This window comes from Juglans microcarpa x Juglans regia, chromosome 2S (genome assembly GCF_004785595.1).
Source record: "Juglans microcarpa x Juglans regia isolate MS1-56 chromosome 2S, Jm3101_v1.0, whole genome shotgun sequence".
Classification (NCBI taxonomy): domain Eukaryota; kingdom Viridiplantae; phylum Streptophyta; class Magnoliopsida; order Fagales; family Juglandaceae; genus Juglans; species Juglans microcarpa x Juglans regia.
The window spans coordinates 32321177-32340212 of NC_054597.1; the positions used below are offsets into that span (position 1 = coordinate 32321177).

General features: G+C 35.0%; 3 protein-coding genes across 4 annotated transcripts; 1 reads left to right on the forward strand and 2 right to left on the reverse strand.

The window, feature by feature from the left end:
- Positions 1-701: 701 nt before the first annotated feature.
- Positions 702-4724, reverse strand: LOC121252520 (light-inducible protein CPRF2-like). 2 transcript variants are annotated; one of them, XM_041152215.1, is made up of 6 exons: positions 4212-4724; positions 4014-4113; positions 3501-3702; positions 2441-2516; positions 2204-2329; positions 702-1277 (listed from the first exon to the last, which is right to left on the reverse strand). In XM_041152215.1, the coding sequence occupies exons 1-6, from the start codon at positions 4707-4709 to the stop codon at positions 819-821; spliced, it is 1461 nt and encodes a 486-aa protein (XP_041008149.1). In that variant the 5' UTR covers positions 4710-4724; the 3' UTR covers positions 702-818. The 2 variants fall into 2 exon arrangements, with proteins under 2 accessions (XP_041008149.1, XP_041008148.1); XM_041152214.1 differs by having other exon boundaries at positions 3501-3709; positions 4012-4113.
- Positions 4725-5680: 956 nt separating this feature from the next.
- Positions 5681-9532, forward strand: LOC121251715 (V-type proton ATPase subunit F-like). The gene is given in 7 exon segments (XM_041151050.1): positions 5681-5902; positions 6038-6216; positions 6429-6531; positions 7354-7401; positions 7403-7436; positions 8352-8434; positions 9185-9532. Coding segments are annotated over 6 exon segments (453 nt in total). The 5' UTR covers positions 5681-5902; positions 6038-6196; the 3' UTR covers positions 9350-9532.
- Positions 9533-11273: 1741 nt separating this feature from the next.
- LOC121251714 (tryptophan synthase alpha chain-like) lies at positions 11274-18785 on the reverse strand. The gene is made up of 10 exons (XM_041151049.1): positions 18678-18785; positions 17958-18214; positions 16434-16580; positions 16298-16363; positions 15486-15594; positions 14215-14291; positions 12994-13071; positions 11997-12074; positions 11632-11691; positions 11274-11536 (listed from the first exon to the last, which is right to left on the reverse strand). The coding sequence occupies exons 1-10, from the start codon at positions 18739-18741 to the stop codon at positions 11402-11404; spliced, it is 1071 nt and encodes a 356-aa protein (XP_041006983.1). The 5' UTR covers positions 18742-18785; the 3' UTR covers positions 11274-11401.
- Between the last annotated feature and the right edge of the window lie 251 nt (positions 18786-19036).

Below are 19036 nucleotides of genomic sequence, written 5' to 3' on the forward strand. Positions count from 1 at the left end.
AGTTTTTTATTTTTTATTTTTTATTTTATTTTTAATATCGAGCTACAACTTCTAGTAAAAAATAATCCGAGTCTCTTGGCAATCCCACCCAGTGGTGGAGAGGTGATCCTGCACCTACCATCCGTCGATGAAAATGGACAGAAAAGAAAATGAAAGGAGCGCATCCTTAAAAGAGGAAACCCAATATTATGGTGAAAATGTTACATCTGGCCAGGTTTGGATTCATAATCTATCTCAACTCATCTTATTACTATTTATCGATTTTAACTCATAAATCTTATTATTATTTACAATCCATCTTACTACTATTTACAACTCATCTTTAAATCCAAACGAGACAGCCGTAGAGGTATCAGATTACTACTCATTTATTGCTTATAATGTATTTAGTTTTTTATCATTTTCTTTTAAGTATTTTTTTTAACATTCTTAATCATTAAGAAAAAAAATTAAAAAATTATATAATTTTACTAATAGTCATTTTCTTAACCATTAAATAAAATAAAAAAATTTAAAAAATCAAATACAAAAAAAATACTAAATGAATAGCAAGAGGGTAATATTCTATCATTTTTCAAAATCCCATCCCACAGGCCTTTTTATCCTCTCCTACCTTCATTTTCTTCAAAATTTATCCTCTCACCATTTCTCACTGGCGTTTGGGGCAGAGTTGAGGTAATGCTCAGCTGATGAAACCCGTATAGAAAAGCCATTTGAGTAAATTAACTAAATCTTGATGATTACAGAGATGCAGCAAATATCATCCATGAATCGATATAGGCAACATTTATTCTGCAGACAACCTTCCAAGCCTCAATTTAAAAATAGAAAGCAGCGAGGAAGGCACTCTGCTCAATTCTGCTAATTATTGTTTGCAACCGTATGAGAAAGTTCAGGATCCCAACTAGGCATGGCCCGTGCGAGCTAGCATCTGCAGAAATATGCTTTTGCGCTTGTGGCACACTAGCTGTGTGTTGCATCGAAGACATTTCGGCTACTCTGTTTCCACCGATAATTTTTTGTGGGTTTCCAACAAGAGGAATTGGAGGGTTGCTGGGGAAACTGCTGTCCAGTCTCTGGTGATGTGGAGTAGCATTGGCAACAGTTGGAACTGGCTGGTGAAAGAATTGGTTTGGATTCGGCAAAATTGGTAAAGCAGCATTACCATTCATCGGGTTGCATGCAAATGGCATTCCTGCACTAGGCATATTGGCCATAGCTAGATTCATCTGGGGGAGATTTGTCAGTCGCTTAACTGTTTCTTCAGCCATCTTCACCTGGGAATAAAAAAAAAAAATTTGGTTAAGCATATATCATTTTCGTGAGTGCAAAAATTATAGAAACGTGGGAAATTGTGGACCATTTCCTACTATATCGTGCTTTTGCTGGTGAGTTATAGCAAGCTGTCTTGAGCCTCTTTAAATTGAACTGAGTAATTCAACAATGGATAACAGAACTCTTCGTGTTGGAAAGCTCAGCTTGACAATCAACAAAGTGAAACTTTATAAAAAAACTATCCCAATCTCCTAATGTAGTGTATATGAAGGGATAAGAATGATCGAAGCTTTGAGAATTGTGAGAGAAATACAGAGGATGCACCCAAATAACAAGACGAAGAAAAAGAGCAAACATCCTTAAGATAAAAATATTTTTGCATTTTCTAACTAGCTGTATCTATTGTATACACCTTGTGCACTTAAATTACACCTCTCTGCTTATAAATAAAATTATTTATTTATCAAAATAAAAGGAAAAGCAAAGATTCATAACTAATAGATGACATGGCATTGCATTCAGCTTCTTTTGTGCTGAAATTGGATATAGTTTCTTGTTTTTCACATATGGTAATTTACTTTTGACCTCCTATTCCATGAAATTTAATCACCATTACATAGCTTATGCGAGTCCATTTCATCATTTCCTGGGGATTTAGGATGGTCTCAGTGCACATCTAGGATCAATCTCAAAACCAAACAATGATGTTGCTCCAACTTGGTCGGGTCGTCTAATATATGTTTTCCTTAACACTACAGAGAAATAACACGAATGCAATTTTGATAAATCTCATGGTGACACGAGAATGCTATCTACTCTATATTTATTTGAAATTCAAAACAATTATCATCTTTCAATAACCAAATATAAACTGACTATAAAATGTACGAGTAGCAAAACAATTGCACAGATTGAATGATCGGCTTACATTTGCTCTCAAAGCCTCAATATCAGCTTTTAAAATTCTGTTGTCAACACCAGATTGCTCGTACTTCTGATTCATGTCAGAAAGACGCTCTAACAATGTAGAGTTTTCAGCCCTAAGCTGACTGACCTGTATGAAACAACATATTCTTAAAGAACTAAAAAATTAAAAAAAAAAAAAAAAGAAGAAGAAAGAGATAAGGAGTGTGTTATAATGTTAAGAACAATCATGATGCATTACCTGTGTCTCAAGTTCGTTCATATGCGCTTGTTTTCTTCTTCTAGAGCGTCTTGCTGATTCTCGATTAGAAAGCATTCTAGTCCAACAGTCAAAATGTCAATTAAAAATGGCCAAATATTCTTTTAATAAGTGATAGAATTCAATTAGAAAGCAACAAACAGGATAAAACTGAAGTACACGGGTAGTATAGAAAAAGGGGTCACCCTCAATGAGAAAGAGAGTTCTTTTTTTTATGAGTAGTAACTCTTTATTGATAAGTGAGGACTCCACACGATGTGATTAGATCAGATAAAGGTGATCGGAAAGAAAAAGATAAGAAGAATACAAAGATCACCAGAAAGAAAAAGGAAACATAATCAGATAAAGACAACCACCCAAAACAGGATAACACATCTGATGGCAGTTCAAATTGATGATAATCATGTAGCCAAGTGCAATGGGAGCATAATCATGAAAAGGAAAAAAGTATGCACACGAGAAGCAATAGTGTTACTTCATCTATAGTTTGTTTAAACTATTCATCTCCTAAGAAAATGTATAACTGATAAGTGTTTTTCTAAAGTAAATAATTTTTTCCAAAATTCCCATGGCTTGACAAAAAATCAACTGACTTGAACATACCTTCAAAAGACCTTCCGAATGAACGCTAGCAATGAATAGAACTTATTCCAACAACTCTGTTCTCAAATAAATACTTTTGTTAAAGAAAGTCAGTCTCACACTTTCCTTCATTCAATCAGAGCATTTTGTCTAAAGTTACTCTGGTTTCCCTGACAGGTGCTTGGGATTGGATTTTTTTATGGAAATTATTGATTTTTGTTTGGAAAAAGCATACAAAATGAACTGATGAGCCAACCCCAATCAATTGGGATAAAGTAGAATGGGAAGTGTAAATACAAGTTTCTTGAGCAGTGATCTTCATACTACAATTATCTACCACAAAAAAGGGAAATCGAGCACATGAACTCGTGAAGATATTAAATAAAGGTGCCTAGACCTTCAAAGAACCATGCGAACCAAAAAGGAATATAATCAACAAAAATAAACAATTAGCAATTACCTCCTAGCACGTTTCACATCAGTATTATTCCCAGGGGTTTCCATATCTCCCTCGAGTTCATCATCATCCGAGTCCTCTCTCGATGATCCACTGGTTGTTTGCCTGATTTGTACTCCAGATTTTCTCTGCAAAGGTGATTCCGGAATGCCAAGTGGTCCACCATCAGCCTCGCTTTGTGCCGTAGGGAAATTATGATCCGCAGCTACAGTTTAAAGATCAAATATGACACAATTTCCGGTTGTAACTTGTAAATTTGCCTGATTTATAGAAATTTAACGTGATAAAATCACACAAGATGCTATAAAACCAACCCAATAAAAAAAGGCCTTGATATACAAATTTTCTCAACCCTAGCACTGTCAAGATTTTTGAAGTAATAATTTTTTACATTAATATGAAAGTTAATAATTTAGCCTACTGAACATTCCAGTCAGTTTATACATCAAAACCAAATGATATTTTTCCTATAAAAATAGTTTCTGAAAAGTTTTCCTTAGGTCGTTAAGCAAAAACCTTTATCATCGTGCGCTTGAGATCCAGGTTGAGACGGCTTTAACCCCTGCAATTGACTCTCCACAACATTACCGCATTCCTCAGGCTTTGAAGCCGACCCCTACAACACCAATTTCCGAACCCCAAACACAAGTTAATTAAAGAAACCATAATTTATCGTTTTGTATATATACAGAGATGAGAGGGAAAGAGAGAAACCCGTTGAGCAGCGACGGCACATGCCATATGGAGCTTACTTTGAAGAAGCGCGCGGTACTCATCGGGATCAACCGGAGCCGTCAGATACGGACGATCCAACGGTTGCGGATGATTAGGATTGTCGATGACCTGGTCGTCGGCTTCGTCTCTTCTAGACGTGGAAGATGAAGATCCCACAGGAGACACGGTGGTTGCTGGGGATGCAACGATCTTGGGAAGGGGCAGAGATGCCGCTGCCGCCGACGCCGCAGCCGCCGAGTCCGTAGCCAAGGCAGCCGGTGATGATGAGGAGGAGAGCTCCTCCATAAATCGCTCCAGGGCCCACTCCGACTCGCTCCGATTCATCGCTGTGGATGAACCCGCTGCCGAAGGCCAGAACGGATCGGCCAGTTCATCGATGGGGAACACAGTATCCATCGCTCTCACCAAGTTTTCTCGCATTTTCGTTGTCCGTTTGTACCGTGAATTGATTCGCTTGCTTTTTGTCTCGTGCTGCATTTTCCTATTTCGTTCCCAAGTTCCTTTCTATATACAATTAACGGTCAAGATAATGCCATCTCATCTATCCGATGTATTTTAAGATCTTTATTTATTTATTTACAGCATTTTTTTATTTCATCTTTGTACATAAAACTATCAAAATTAATAATTTTGTTATTCAAATTATCAGTTTTTTTCTATAACCCTTCTTGATGGATTTGTTTTGATTTTATTTCTTTTACAAATTGATTTTATATTTTATTAAATTTTTTTTTTAGGGCATATTAAATTTAAGCAAAGACCAACATTCACTACAAAATTTCAGAGTAATGTTTAGGATTCTTTTAAGTTTTATAAATTGTAGATTATAAAACAGTCGTTTCGAAAAAAAGTAATGTTTATTATTAAAAAATTTATTTTTTGATGTAGATCTTATATTTATTCATTTTTTTAAAAATGATTACGCGACACTTGTACGCTCACGACTGTAACTGTTATTTCTCTTTTTACATATTTCATTTAAAAAAAAAAAGATATATTAGTAAAAAATAATTTTTATATTTATTTTTTAAAAAAAAAAAACACAAAACTCACACATACTCAAAAACTTCAAATATCATTTCTCACACGTTAAGACTCGTCATAACGTAAAAATATTTGATGGAAAAATCATTTTGGCCAGGATGAGGTTTAACAAACCAAAAAACGGCTGCAAATGGCTCCTTTTACAAATATCCGGTGATAAAAGGAAATCTCTGCACGCAACAAAACGGACGTCGTTGATCTCATCTCATCCGTTTGCATACTTACCCAACAGATTTTTTCGATATATTTGCAATTATCATACAAAGAAAGAAAGCGATTACACTTCGACAGCATTGGTTGCGATTTGCATTGCAATACTTCTACGCTCGTACTTTCCAGTCTTCTTACATCTGTCTCACCACATAGCCGATCGAGGCTTCGAGCTGAGGGAGTCGCAGGTACACATTTTTCTCGTAATATTATTTAGTTCGTCCATCACAATACTTCCTAGCTGTGATATGTCATGGGATATTTGTAAAGATCAATATTTTATGTTTTTTTTTGGACCGAAACTGACGGTTTTTCGCTACTAATGATCTGTTTGGTTGCTGAGAGAGGAGAAAAAAGAGTGTTGGGACTTGACAGAACCTCATTTGTTGGATTATATTTTATTAACTTTTTGGCAGGTGGGGAAAAGGTTATTTATTGATGTTTTTGGTCTTTTAGGGCTCATGGGTTGATCCGTGATTAAGAAAGAATTTTTCCCAGGTTTTTAATCTAATATTCGCTGCTCACAATTTTAGAGCATTTTCTTAAAACAGGTCGCCAACTTTTTGTTTATACTTTGGTCGTGAGTGACAGACAAGTAAGCTGACAAAGATTTGCAGTGCTAATAAGCAATAATATTGGATCTTATGATTCTCAAATAAAAAGGACCTTCATAATATCACTTACTACTTTTGGGGAAGGAATTTGATCAGATGCTTGAGCAGCGTATTGTGTACGATCAACATCTCTCTATTGTCAGCGCTTCTGCTTTCGTCTTTTGTATGATGTTTCTCTGGGCAGGGGAGGGAACCATGCTGTTTAGTGCAGTTTTTTTTTCCATTGTGCATGTCTCCTAGTAGGTAGAGTATGACCATATGTTCTCAAACACGCATAGCTATTTACTTGAGTTTGATATGGGTTTACTTCATTATCTGAAACTCGCAGACATTTTTTTTCTCGCTTGTGGTTGCATCCTTCATCTTTAATGGCCAACAGAGCTCAAATCCATACTAGCAACTCAGCACTCATTGCCATGATTGCAGATGAGGTAAGGATGTTACAATTACTGTATGCTTTGATAGCACGTGGTAATATTAGGAGATGGTTTCTTTCACTTTTTATTCTGTTCATCTGTGCTCCATACGGGTGATAAAGATTTAGAATCTTCATCATACTCTCCACCTCCATGGCCATTCTGCTATAGCAGTCATTTTCATTTGCAAGGATGTGGACAACTATACTTCTGTTCTACCCCATGGTACTCGATTTATCATCTTTTTCTCAACTCAACTTTTTCTTCCTTCCATTGTGAATGAGTTTCGGTCGGGTGAAGTTTGACTGGAGTTCGTGGTAAGCCTGAGGAACTACCCTAACTTGGCTGTTAGTATATATCTTACAGGAATCCTGAGAGGCTGACATGATATTGTTTAGATGAACTACAGTAATGCTCCACTTTTTGGCGTTATTTTGCTTTTTCCAGAAAATCAGTTATATTTCATGTTTTATAGGAAGTTCACTCTTCACAATACAGTTTACTGATCATGATTTTCCCAACAGTTACATATTCATTCAAATTGTTGTGTAAATTGAGTATCCAGTCAAGGAATATGCAGCAAGCATATTGTATCTTCTCCTTAGGCGTTTGCTAATGAACCTTTGCAAATCGCAAATATGAGATCAATTGTGCACTCTAGTAGTTTGACCAAGACAATGCAAGATGTGTCTTGTATGTTTCTTAGCATCTTATGGCTCTTAATACTTGATTTGGCATTGAGGGGATTCTTTTTAATGTTGTACCTGGCTGTAAATTTGATTGAGTATGGTGTTCAGTTTCTTGGAGCCTACCTGATCAATGACTTATTTCATCCAGGACACTGTAGTTGGATTTCTCCTGGCTGGAGTGGGTAATGTTGACTTAACGAAGAAAGATAAATTACCTTATTGTGGACTCAAGTATGCTCATGATTTGAATGCTTAGTTCCATTATGATGGTATAATGATACAAGCCTAGGATGTGCAAGTCTCATGCAAGCCTTTGAAAAAAAGTGAAATCCACCATGAAAAAGTAGATTTTTTCATATAGATTTCACTTTTTTCAAAGGGCTGTGTGGGACTTGCACACTCTAGGCTTGTACAATTCATTTTCCTTACATCCATTCAAAGATTCTACACTTGTTTATTATTGCAATACCTTTCTGGTGGCACTTTTTTTATTTACTCTTTGAATAATTTGTGATGTATGTGGTTAAAAAATTTTAGGACAAATATATGTTTCTTGTAAGTGCTAGACCAAAGACTGGACCTGAATTTAATGTACCAATTTGCAAAGAAAAGTAACAGAAATATCTGGAGAATGAAAGTTATGGTATAACTTGTTGATTTTATCACCGCTGACTTTTGTCAACTCAAAGAATGAAAGAAAGTAACACGAGGAATGAAACGGGACTCATTGCTTAGATTTTATTTGTATTTTCCCCATGGTTCATTCTTTGCCACGAAAGGAAGGTAAATAACTGGAATATTTGAAGCTTTACAACCATAAGGCTTAGCAACAAATGTTTTCTGATAGAAATCAGTCCGTTCCCTGTTTCCGTAATTATAGAACAAGCATATTATTATGAGTAATGCTAGATACAATCATAGAGTGTGCAAGCGCCACACGCTCCATATGAAAAAGAGTGAGGTCCACTATTATTATTTTTTTTTTAATGTGGGTCCCATATTTATCTACTTTTTCCAATGGTAGTGCGCTGTGCTTGCACTCTATGACTGTATCTATCATTTTTCTATATTATACATTAAAATGTTAAATTGAATTTTTTTACACTTTATCCTTTCCTTATAGAGTTTTTTACATTTTTCTCTTAGAAACAACCATTAAACAAATTGAAGATGCATTTAAAGAGTTCACCACCAGGGAGGACATTGCTGTAGTGCTGATTAGCCAATATGTAAGCTGGTTCTTGTACTCTGTCTCGCATTTTATTTTATAATTCTTCGTGATCTTGTACAACTATATTATTCTAAAGGTATTTGAATATTTACTTGGAACTGCCCATTCCTGATGCTGTGAAGCAAAAATCCCAACATTACATGATTAAATAGATCACCTTCTTATAATAAAGGAGAATGTAGATTATGCCAAAAACAAAAAAGGGAAAAAAGGAGAAATAGCTTTCTATTGGAGAAACTCGTGGGAAGCCTGTGCCTATCCAATTATGTTTCATGGAGGCCACTCTAGGCCGAGTAATGTTAGATACAGCCATAGGGTGTGCAAGTCTCATGCAGCCATTTTGAAAATAATTGGGGCCCACCATAAAAAAGTGGGCTTTTCCATGTTGGTCTTAGATGTGCTTCACATTTTTTCAAAGGACTGCACAGGGCTTGCAAACTCTAAAACTATACAAATCATTTTCTTAGATACATCTAATTCTCTGCTAGAAGTACCTGCTTATAACTAGAATATTGAATGTTTATACTGTTGGTTACTCGTCTCCCTTTTTTAATGGTGTATTTTCTTCTTTAATAGTTATTACTATCTTCATCTAGTTTAGTAGTCACTGAAAATGTGCTTGGGCCAACTTTGCTGCAGTAATGGTAATGACTTAGAGATGAGTGTATGATGTCCATTTCACCATGTTGTTTCAGTTATAATTTGGTATGCTTGGCTACATTAGGCTCTCAATCTTTTTGATCCTCAGGTTGCAAATATGATAAGGTTTTTGGTTGATAGCTACAACAGACCAGTTCCCGCTATTTTAGAGATTCCTTCAAAGGACCATCCTTATGACCCTACACATGATTCAGTTCTTTCACGAGTAAAGTACCTCTTTTCGACAGAATCAGTAGCATCTGGGAGGCGCTAGTTACAGATGTTTCAGTTTTCTTGATGCATTCCTGCCAGACTACGTTTGATCTGTTTTTCCATTGTACATCAAGAAAATAATGCATTAAGAAGTTGACCATCCTTCTTCCTATCTATGTAATCTATTGTAATAATTTGGATGCATGTTCTAATGATTATTCTAATAAATGAGTTTTACAAGTAAGACAATTTTACAAAAATATCTTTATTTTACAGCATGTTGTGAAATGTGTTGTATGAGTATCATTACTCAAAACAAATGACAGATTCTAGATATTTGACAAAGCTAGAACTATTATGAGCTTGAGCTTTGCTACTTATCATCTTTACACGCCACACTTTTTTTTATTTTTTAAATTTGGTTTTATTCTTCTTAAACTAATTGAATTATTCTACTTATCATTTATATATCTATATATCACATATTTGGTAAGAGAAAAAAAAAATTGTGGTGTGTAGAGATGATGAATAGAATTTTTCTTATGAGCTTATATCATTATATCATATACAGTTCTTAGCGTTCTGGTTCTTAGCACTATCGCTATCTTCTTGCAATTACAAAAGTTTTGAGCATTGCGTCCCTTCCAAATACACCAAATTAAGCACAAATGAGCCAATTTCACCCTAGAAAGATGGAAAACTGATGCCCACAAAGCTCTATCCACCTCGCATTACAACAGAAGATGATCAATGGTTCCTCCCTCCTGTACTAATAGCACAGATCAATCACTAGGATGTGCCTTTTCAAACTTCTATCTACAACCCTCCTCCCAATTAAAGAGTGATGCAATCAAATCTAACAGCCAACATCCTTCTCAATCCTCCATAAAAAATGAAGGATATAAAGTCACCCGGATTGAGATTTCTTACAATTTTCTGATCTCAACATTTTTTGCAATTCGTAAAGAGATAGACACAACATGTAAATTCCACCACATTAAATGATATGATTCTCATTGCCCTCGAGAACATTTAATACAGTGGAGTTCACATATTGTAGAAAATGTCAATCCATAAAAATACAACGAACTATCCATATGCATAACCCTTTTTTCCCAAAACCGCATCTCCGTAATAAATACAACAAGAAGCCTCAATTGACATGGTCATACTCTTCAACATCCAATTTGTAGAGTACATATGAAACCCCTTATCAGAGTCTTACTATCAAGGCATTCATTGGAATAAGGTGTTGAACTGAATTGAGTCATAGAATCCTTTTTAGACAGATGGATTTCACCCCATATTGGAGAATCCTTTCCTACTTGTGAGGAGGCTTAATGTGATACTCTCAAATTTAACACTTAATTTAACCTGTAGAGTAAGTTTCATGCACTTTCTTTTTTTCAACCAATCAGTTCAGCTGTCTCTCAAAATTATGTCGAAGACAGACATACTTAATCAATGGTTTTGTTTAGCCATCTGCCAAAGGAATGCTATAGCTTGCATTGCGGGCGTGTAACCAAATACAGCGACCATGTTATTCACTCTATTTTCATCCACCAAAATTGGAGGTCTTGGTACTGGTTCTTGTATTTGATACCATTTTCGTGAGAATGACGTGAATCTAGATGGGTAGTTGGAGCACATGAACTTTAATTGTGGGAACATCAAGAAACAATTTCAAACAGTGAGGCAATTTCCCAGGAAGCTCCGCAACTGTTTCTGTAGATGTCACACAGAAGTTGTCTCGATGTGCTTTCTGCCAATGCAGGACACTTGTATAGTTCGAGGTCTACAACATAACCCTCAAAACTAAGGAATGGATTTCTGATTGTTCTTCAAGAAGAACATTCTGATACCGGGCCCAAGTAATGTAGTTTTCTATCCATGAAGAAGAAAGATGGAGAGAGAGGTGGAGGGGATTTGATAGCAAGGAAATCTATTCATTGAATGAGATGATGGAAGCTTGGAAAATTAAAAAGTGAACGAGAATGGAAATTTTTTTAGTTATAATCATCTCAAAATGCTCAACAATGTATTCTTATTTATAATGCATATCAAAATTAACATAAAGACTAGTCAAGTTCAGTTTATACCATAAAAATTGCTCTCATTCAAGTGCGGCTTTTAGGGATTTAGTGAAACTTTCTAATTCCTTCAAACCTTCCTCCGGGGATTTTGCTTCAGCCAACAGCTTCACCATGGCACTCCCAACAATCACACCATCGGCTCCCCATCCTGCAACCTGTAACAGAAGTTATAATAGAGTGCATGTGCATGCATGGCAGGAAGCATGACATTCTATATACAAGCGTTTAAGGTAGAGGTTGGAAAAGAAACCTGTTTCACATGCTCAGGTGTGGATATGCCAAAGCCAACTGCTACAGGTTTGGTTGATGCCTGTCATATCATCAACCCAAGGCTTTTAGTTAAAGGGCCATTTATCATGCTAACTGTAGATAGTTTCTATGGCCATTCGTGGAAAAAGCAGTTTAGACATGCTTCATATTATACAAGGGAAGGGTACAAGCTAACTAAAGCACTTAACAGATTAGTTTTCTGAACAAGTAAAAGCATGTCAACAGATGACAACAATCATACTCAGAAGATATATATATTCTGAAGCACAATGATTATATGTTATGCAAGTATTTAGACTCAACTGCAATGAATTGGCTGTTGAAACTAGATTTAAGCAGACAAACCTTTTTAATATCTTGGAGAAGGGTTTTAACCCGATCACTCACAGATGTGCGGGCACCAGTAACCCCAACTGAGCTTACCTATGATTCAAAATAATCAACAGTTAACTCATATGTTGTGTAAATTTTCACCTCAAAATGAAAGAAGGAAGCAAAACAAGTTATTTTTCATTTTATTTTCCTTCTGTTGTCCCAAACAGTTGACTGCAAGAAGTATTCTCTTCAAATATAAGAAAGGTAAAGAGTTTTCATGAAAAATAAGGTGAAATTAAGTTCTTGGTTTGGAATTATACATTAACATTTATAAAATTTCACAATAACAATGCAAAGTCAAACTACATCAACTCTTAGATTTTCTAAGGATGCATGTATCCACTATCTTCAGACATAAAGAAAATTATACTATCACTGTTAAGAGCTACTCGATAGTAATTAAAACCAACCTATGGGAATTCTAAAAAAGCCTGCTTGATATTTCAATGGATACCAAAATCAAGAAAAGGGGTGTCTAATATGATAAGATAGGATCACTGTAAAATCAGAGACAGATTCAAGAAATTGAAAGCAATATCCCGCCAAGAATACAGGTATCCACTTTTAGTTTTTTAAAACGAGAATTTATTGTGAACAAATTCTACATCTCTCTGCCCATAAACAGACACTGCAGAGAGAGAATTCTCAAACATCATTTTGAATCTACTTTCCCCCAGCACAAGTAGCGAGTATGTCAAGAACTCCATCGAGAAAAATAATTCTAGCAGAACAATAGATATTGAAACAAACATGAAATTTTGGAATATATAAACATGTTATAAACAATCACAAACATTTATAATAACATTTTCTATAGTGATAATAGAAATTGACCAGTAAAAAACCAAAACATGTAAAATGTAGAGGTTTTTTGGCTGGCACATACAATACAAGTTGCAGATTAATAAATGAAAAAAAAAAAACAAAAGAACATGGTGAAGAGTCAACCATAGAAAAAGGATCTTACAAGGTACACAAATCCCTCTGCAGCTTCAACAATGGCTTTCATTCGAGCTGTTGGAGTAGTGGGTGTAGTGAGCAGTACCTTAACCACACCATTAGACACATCAGACCAACAAGATCTATTAAACTACTATCAACTACATAAGCATTCTCATGAAGGCATTGCATAACTCATCTGAAGCAAAATTTTTAAGCATAAAGTAAATGAGGTCAAGTGGTCAACTCAAAAACACTATTGCTTCTTGCAAGAACAGGGTAGAGGATAAGGTCATAGCTTCAAAACCTACCAAGTGCACGTGCATTTTAATAAAAATAAAAAATAAAAAAAAAAGAGGGAAAAATAATACTTCAACTCCAACTACCGCTTCTTTTGAAATATGGCCTCCAAACACACAAAGTTGTGGTTTAATCCCCTATTTGAAATATAATCTGCAATTTTCTCCTCCTTTAAGGTCCAACCTTGGAGATCGTGCCATGTCACATATTTTTTGTCCACCTAACAATTAAATATTAAAAAAGAAGGCAAATTTTTATTTAGTAGTTTGGAGGTCATATTGCAAGTGAGAATTTGAGATGGTAAGGTATAATTTTTTCTAAAAAGAAAAGAAATTACTAAATGAGGTCAGCAAAAGCTAATGACTTTGGCATCCTAAAGCAAAGAGTTTATTCAACCTATCTTGCCTCAAGAAATCCACTCCGTGAACAAAACCAAGAATAAATAAAGAGGAGAGCATCAAGCATCTCAAACTTGATTGTCATAATTTTCCAAGATCACAATATTTAAGACCAACTATCTACTAACAAGAAATTTTCATAAAAAAAAAAATCTACACCATGAATTAATTTTACCATCTTAAGTTTAGGTTATTCTCATCTATACTCCGTGTGTCCTTGGGCTTTGCCTACTTCTATGAATAAAACTTCTTGACTACCTATCCAAAAAGTTTACCATCTTAAGTGATTGATTATAGTAGTTTAATCCATCATTACACTTCACATAAGAAAAAATAAAGTTGAATGCACAAAAACTATATGAATACTACCATCACCATGAATACTGCCACTTTAATGCTGCACTCCACAGATTCATATTTCATACAGTAAACAACAAGTGGGTTTATGATGCCATAAGATGCACAGAAATCCTAGGAAAACTTGAAATAGGAAAGACAACTAGAATCCAAAAACGAGGGGAAGAACATAAGGGACTGAGAGGTAGGCAGACCAATTCAATTCCATTCTCTGCTGCTTCCTTCCTCAGAAGTTCAGTCTCCTCTAGAGGAACATCTGGGACCACAAGCCCTGGAACAAATGCACAATGCCAGATTTTTTTTTTTTTTATAAGTAAGAAATTTATTAAAACCACGTAATTAAGCATAGCCCAAGTACACAGGAAGTATATTGCACAATGCCAGATTAATAATATTATACAACAAACCAGAATTTGCAAAGGAAACAAGACTTGGGCGAGAGGTAAAAAAGGGCCCGTGATATATATATTTTTACAAGAAAGGAATATCCATTATTCACAAGCATTGGTTAACAACCCAAGTTTTGGACAAACCGTTGCATCCTCTTCTGCAAATATTAGAGTGTTAGAACGCTTTCAGTAATTCTTACAAAGTACGTACAAAGCCCTAAGTATCAACAGAGGATAACATTAAGATTAAAAAACTAGCACCAACGTATAGATATACTATGATTGTTCCAACACAGATGGCTGTTCTTACACAAAATGAAGGAATGCTTGCAATTTGAAGTACTTAATTCATTATTAACCACAAGTTCATGTAATCTGAATGAAACAAAAAACAAAGAAATCCACCAATTGAGTAGCTGGAAGTGGACTGCAACATAAAAATATAAAAATGCAAAGCATATAGTCGTACCATGTGCTGTGCCCCCCCCCCCCCCCCCCGGCGGGGGGCGCCAAAAAAAAAAAAAAAAAAAACAAAGACTTATTTCCAAATATGTATATCGATCTCAAAAAAAATGTGAAGTTGAGAATAAGGAGAATAACTCATTAGTCCAATAACTAAATTTCACTGTTGAGACGAGTTCCAGCTGTGGATATACGTAGTTATTTTCCTTAAAGAGTAATAAATTACACTTAGTACTTCTATGATGTCTACTAGCAATCAAAAGGTAAACTGAAGTATCCCACAACCGCCCCTTAGGGTTCATATTTCAAATCATTCATAGGTTATCAGCTAAAATCCAAAGCTCAACAGGTGGGGAAGATTGTGACCGAACCCATTCAAACATATCAGAAAAGGTGTTCATAAGTTGCAAAGCATTATTTTAATCCTAGGCTATCAAGCTGGCTTCCCCAAAAGTTATAGCAAAAAGGAAGTTTGGTTAAGCAAAGCCCAAATCATCAGGATGGACTCTATTGAGTTTGTCTAGATCTTCAGAAATGTGCAGCGTGCACCTAGTATTTGGGCAAATGAAATGGCTCTATGGAAAAACTAAAAGTTTTAGCTATCAGTAAGTTACCATGTACTCCAACCTCTTTTACAGTGTACATGAACTTTTTGACACCACGCTTGAGAATCGGATTGTAATATGAAAATAATGCAAGTGGACAAGATAATTGCGGAACCACCTGTCAAGTCAATGATGATAAACATGATGAGAACACTTTAACTCATAATATGATATAAACAGGCAAAGCAGCAATGACTAAGAATGTTTTTCACTTGCCCTTCAAATGATTGTCCACTACTCACATCACATGCAGGAGTATGTTATAAAGAAAATAAAAAAAAAAAGCTTGATTGTACAGGAGATGTCAGTAAAAACATGTAATTTAGATTTGAGATGTGGTATATTTCGTAGCAACATATGCATTCAGATGGGTGAAGGTACGTAGCCAATGTACTGTCTAAAACTCAGCATCTAAAAGGACTAGTTGTAAAACAACAACAATAGTAATACTAACAACAATTATTCAAGTGCTTGATATATTATTGTATTATAAAATATATTTACTAGACTAAATTATATATTTTTTGTTGTTGATAAGTGAGACTAAATTATATGTAATGAGACATCAGGAATGCATCAATCTCATTGTGCAGGAAAAAAAATTCAAGTTCATTTCTCTATATTGAGGGTTTATTAAAAAAGAGTTGGCACATCCTCAGTCAAATTACCATGCTTAACAAACACTTGTCAAAACCTTAGATCATTTGCCTAATATAATACACCCCCACAAATAAAGAATACAAGAGAGAAAAAGAGCCCGTCATTTTATTAAGATCAGATGATGAGAGAGAAGATGGTATGACGTTGCATAATGGTCGTACCTCCTTCAGCATTGAAATAATTGCATTGAAATTGGTCCCTCTTGCCAAGGAACGTGTAGCCGCAGCCTAAAGAAATGATTTAGTAAGAGAAGTGGACGTGCAAACTTAACAAAAGAAGAAGATACAACTATAGGACCTGGATAACTGGACCATCTGCCAAAGGATCAGAGTACGGTGCACCCAGCTCAATTATGTCTGATCCACAGGAGTCAAGCACCTTCAAAGCTTCTGCTGTGGTAGAAAGGTCGGGATCACCAGCTGTGATGTATGGAATAAACGCCACCTTCACATCAGCATGCTCATTAGAAAAACATTAATTGATAGAGTCCTGTATTGAACACCTGATAATAGCTCATCCCAAAATGTATTGAAGTGAAAATATTAGTATTCAGGAATCAATGAAATGATTGCCTCTTCATTGATTGCCTCTGATGTCATGACTTGGGTATATGCCAAAACTTCAAGTACACACTTAGCAATTGTGAGAGGTTGTAGGATGATTTCGAAAGGTCAAATAGTTGACTGCCAGGAAATAGGAGTTATAACCTTCAGAAAATGGCATGGAGCTTGAATGAGAATTTTTTTGCCTAGTTCAAATTACGAGTGTAAGCCCTGACAATTGCATCTTCTTTATGAAGTTGGCCAGAAATAGACCAAATTATGCCAACACTAAAATGAACTATGGTTGCAAACCTGCAACTTTTCATTTTTAATTTATTGGTAGTTTACACACCAGTGGGTCTAAAAACAATGACAAATTCTCCACCCCATTTTTATGGGGGAGGTCTTATTTGAGCAATAACTGATTGGCCAGTTGCAAGATGGCAACTTGTGACCTAAACAGCAAATTCTCCACCAGAAACTGCCCGAGGCCTTTTACAAGACCTCAGCTAGTGGAAAGAAATAATAAATTTACTTATTGACAAAGATTGTCGAGTCGATAACTTCAACAGACATTTGCAATGTGCTCTATGCCTAATCTTGGACAACTAAAAGCCCATACAACTGAAGATTCTACTATAAAAACACATCAAAGTCAAAAGGGAATCACGAAACATTTTTTAAAGACCTTTAAGTTTAGCGAGTTAAATCACCTATAACTTCAATTTTTCAGCTTGCAGAAAGCTAGAACGTAAAGCAACGGGCTCTTCTATAATATCGCCTCCTACCACATTCGAAATACACCATCAACTAAATCCACCAAGGTCTGAGCCTTTGAACAATTTAAAGCACTTAGAACCGTTCAAGCGCAACCTTTATCTCCGAGACTGACCTCACTCAACAATGAAACATGAACTCCTGGACGGAATCATTATCTCCGAGAACCGTTCAAGTACATAAAGTAGTTAACTCCAAAGCCCCCCTTTCCCCCCGTAGTATCTCGGAATCATTAACTCCTGCTCCATTACCATACCCAACCAAGATCAACAATGACATCTGATAAGATGACAAGCAAACTTTAATAATATGATGCACAGCAACAAGACCATGTGCCGGTAGTCCAATGTCAAAGCACCCAAATCACCAACCCGGGGAAAAATAGATATAAACTAAAACAAAATATCAGCAACCCAATTGAAATAGATAAAAACCCGCGAAAAACAAATGAGAATGAAATTCAAGTACAATACAAAAATCAGAAAGTGAAACGCTTGCTTACTTTGCCTTGTTTTTTCAATCTTGTGAAAGTCTCCGAGAGCCCGACGGTTTGGGTAGTGCTGACAGCAGCCATTGGAGTGAATCTCGTACTCGGGACTGCTAATCTATGGCAGGGAAAGCGGATAAAAGACCGGGTATCAGGTTTCTTGTTCAATTGAAAGAAGCTGGTTGCCGGTGACTTCAAAGCAACATCCATTGGAGAAAAATGTTTTCGCTTCGCCTGCGGGATGGGAATGAAAACGGCGTATGCTGGTAAATAGCATTCATATTGGATTCATCAAAATTATTTTTAAAATTTGATAAAAAGTATATAACTTTTATAAATCTAAAACTTTTCTAATCATAACTCCACGTTGAATTAATTATTGAATTTATCAAAATAATAATATTTTTTTAATAAAAATATTTTTATTTTTTTATATTTTATAATTATATTAATTATATGTTGATTAATAATTTAATTTAATTTAATTTTTACATTCTTATTACAAGACGATTGGAGATTAAATGTGAATAAAAAAAACTTTTAAAGATTAAAAGTAAATAAAAAATAGATTTAATGAATAAATAGTAGACCTTTAAATTTGAAAAACTTATAGATTTACTATAGCTTAAAATTTTACATTTATCTATCTAACTAATCTAATACAGCTTTATTTTGATGAAATTTATCAAATTTTATATTTAACTATACTTTTGATAAAACTAATGTCAATACTCTTAGTAGTGGATCCACCTCTTCCCGTTGTATTAATCGTGTTACCTTGTTCGGAAGACGACAACATGCATGATATTGATTTTTTCCTTTATTTAGTATTTGTGGATTTCCTGTATTTAGTATTGGCAATGTAATGACTTATACATCTTTATATTTATATGATATTTCTTTAAATTAATCTGTAATGGATTATGCATTTTTTAAATTTTACATACCTATAAATAATGTTTTATTTTTTACTCTTTAAATATTATTTTACTATTTTTCCTCTCACCTATCCTCTCTCTCTCCTACCCTTATTTGAAGCATATATAAAAAAAAATTGATAATTACTTATTTGAAGAATATCAATAAAAAAATAA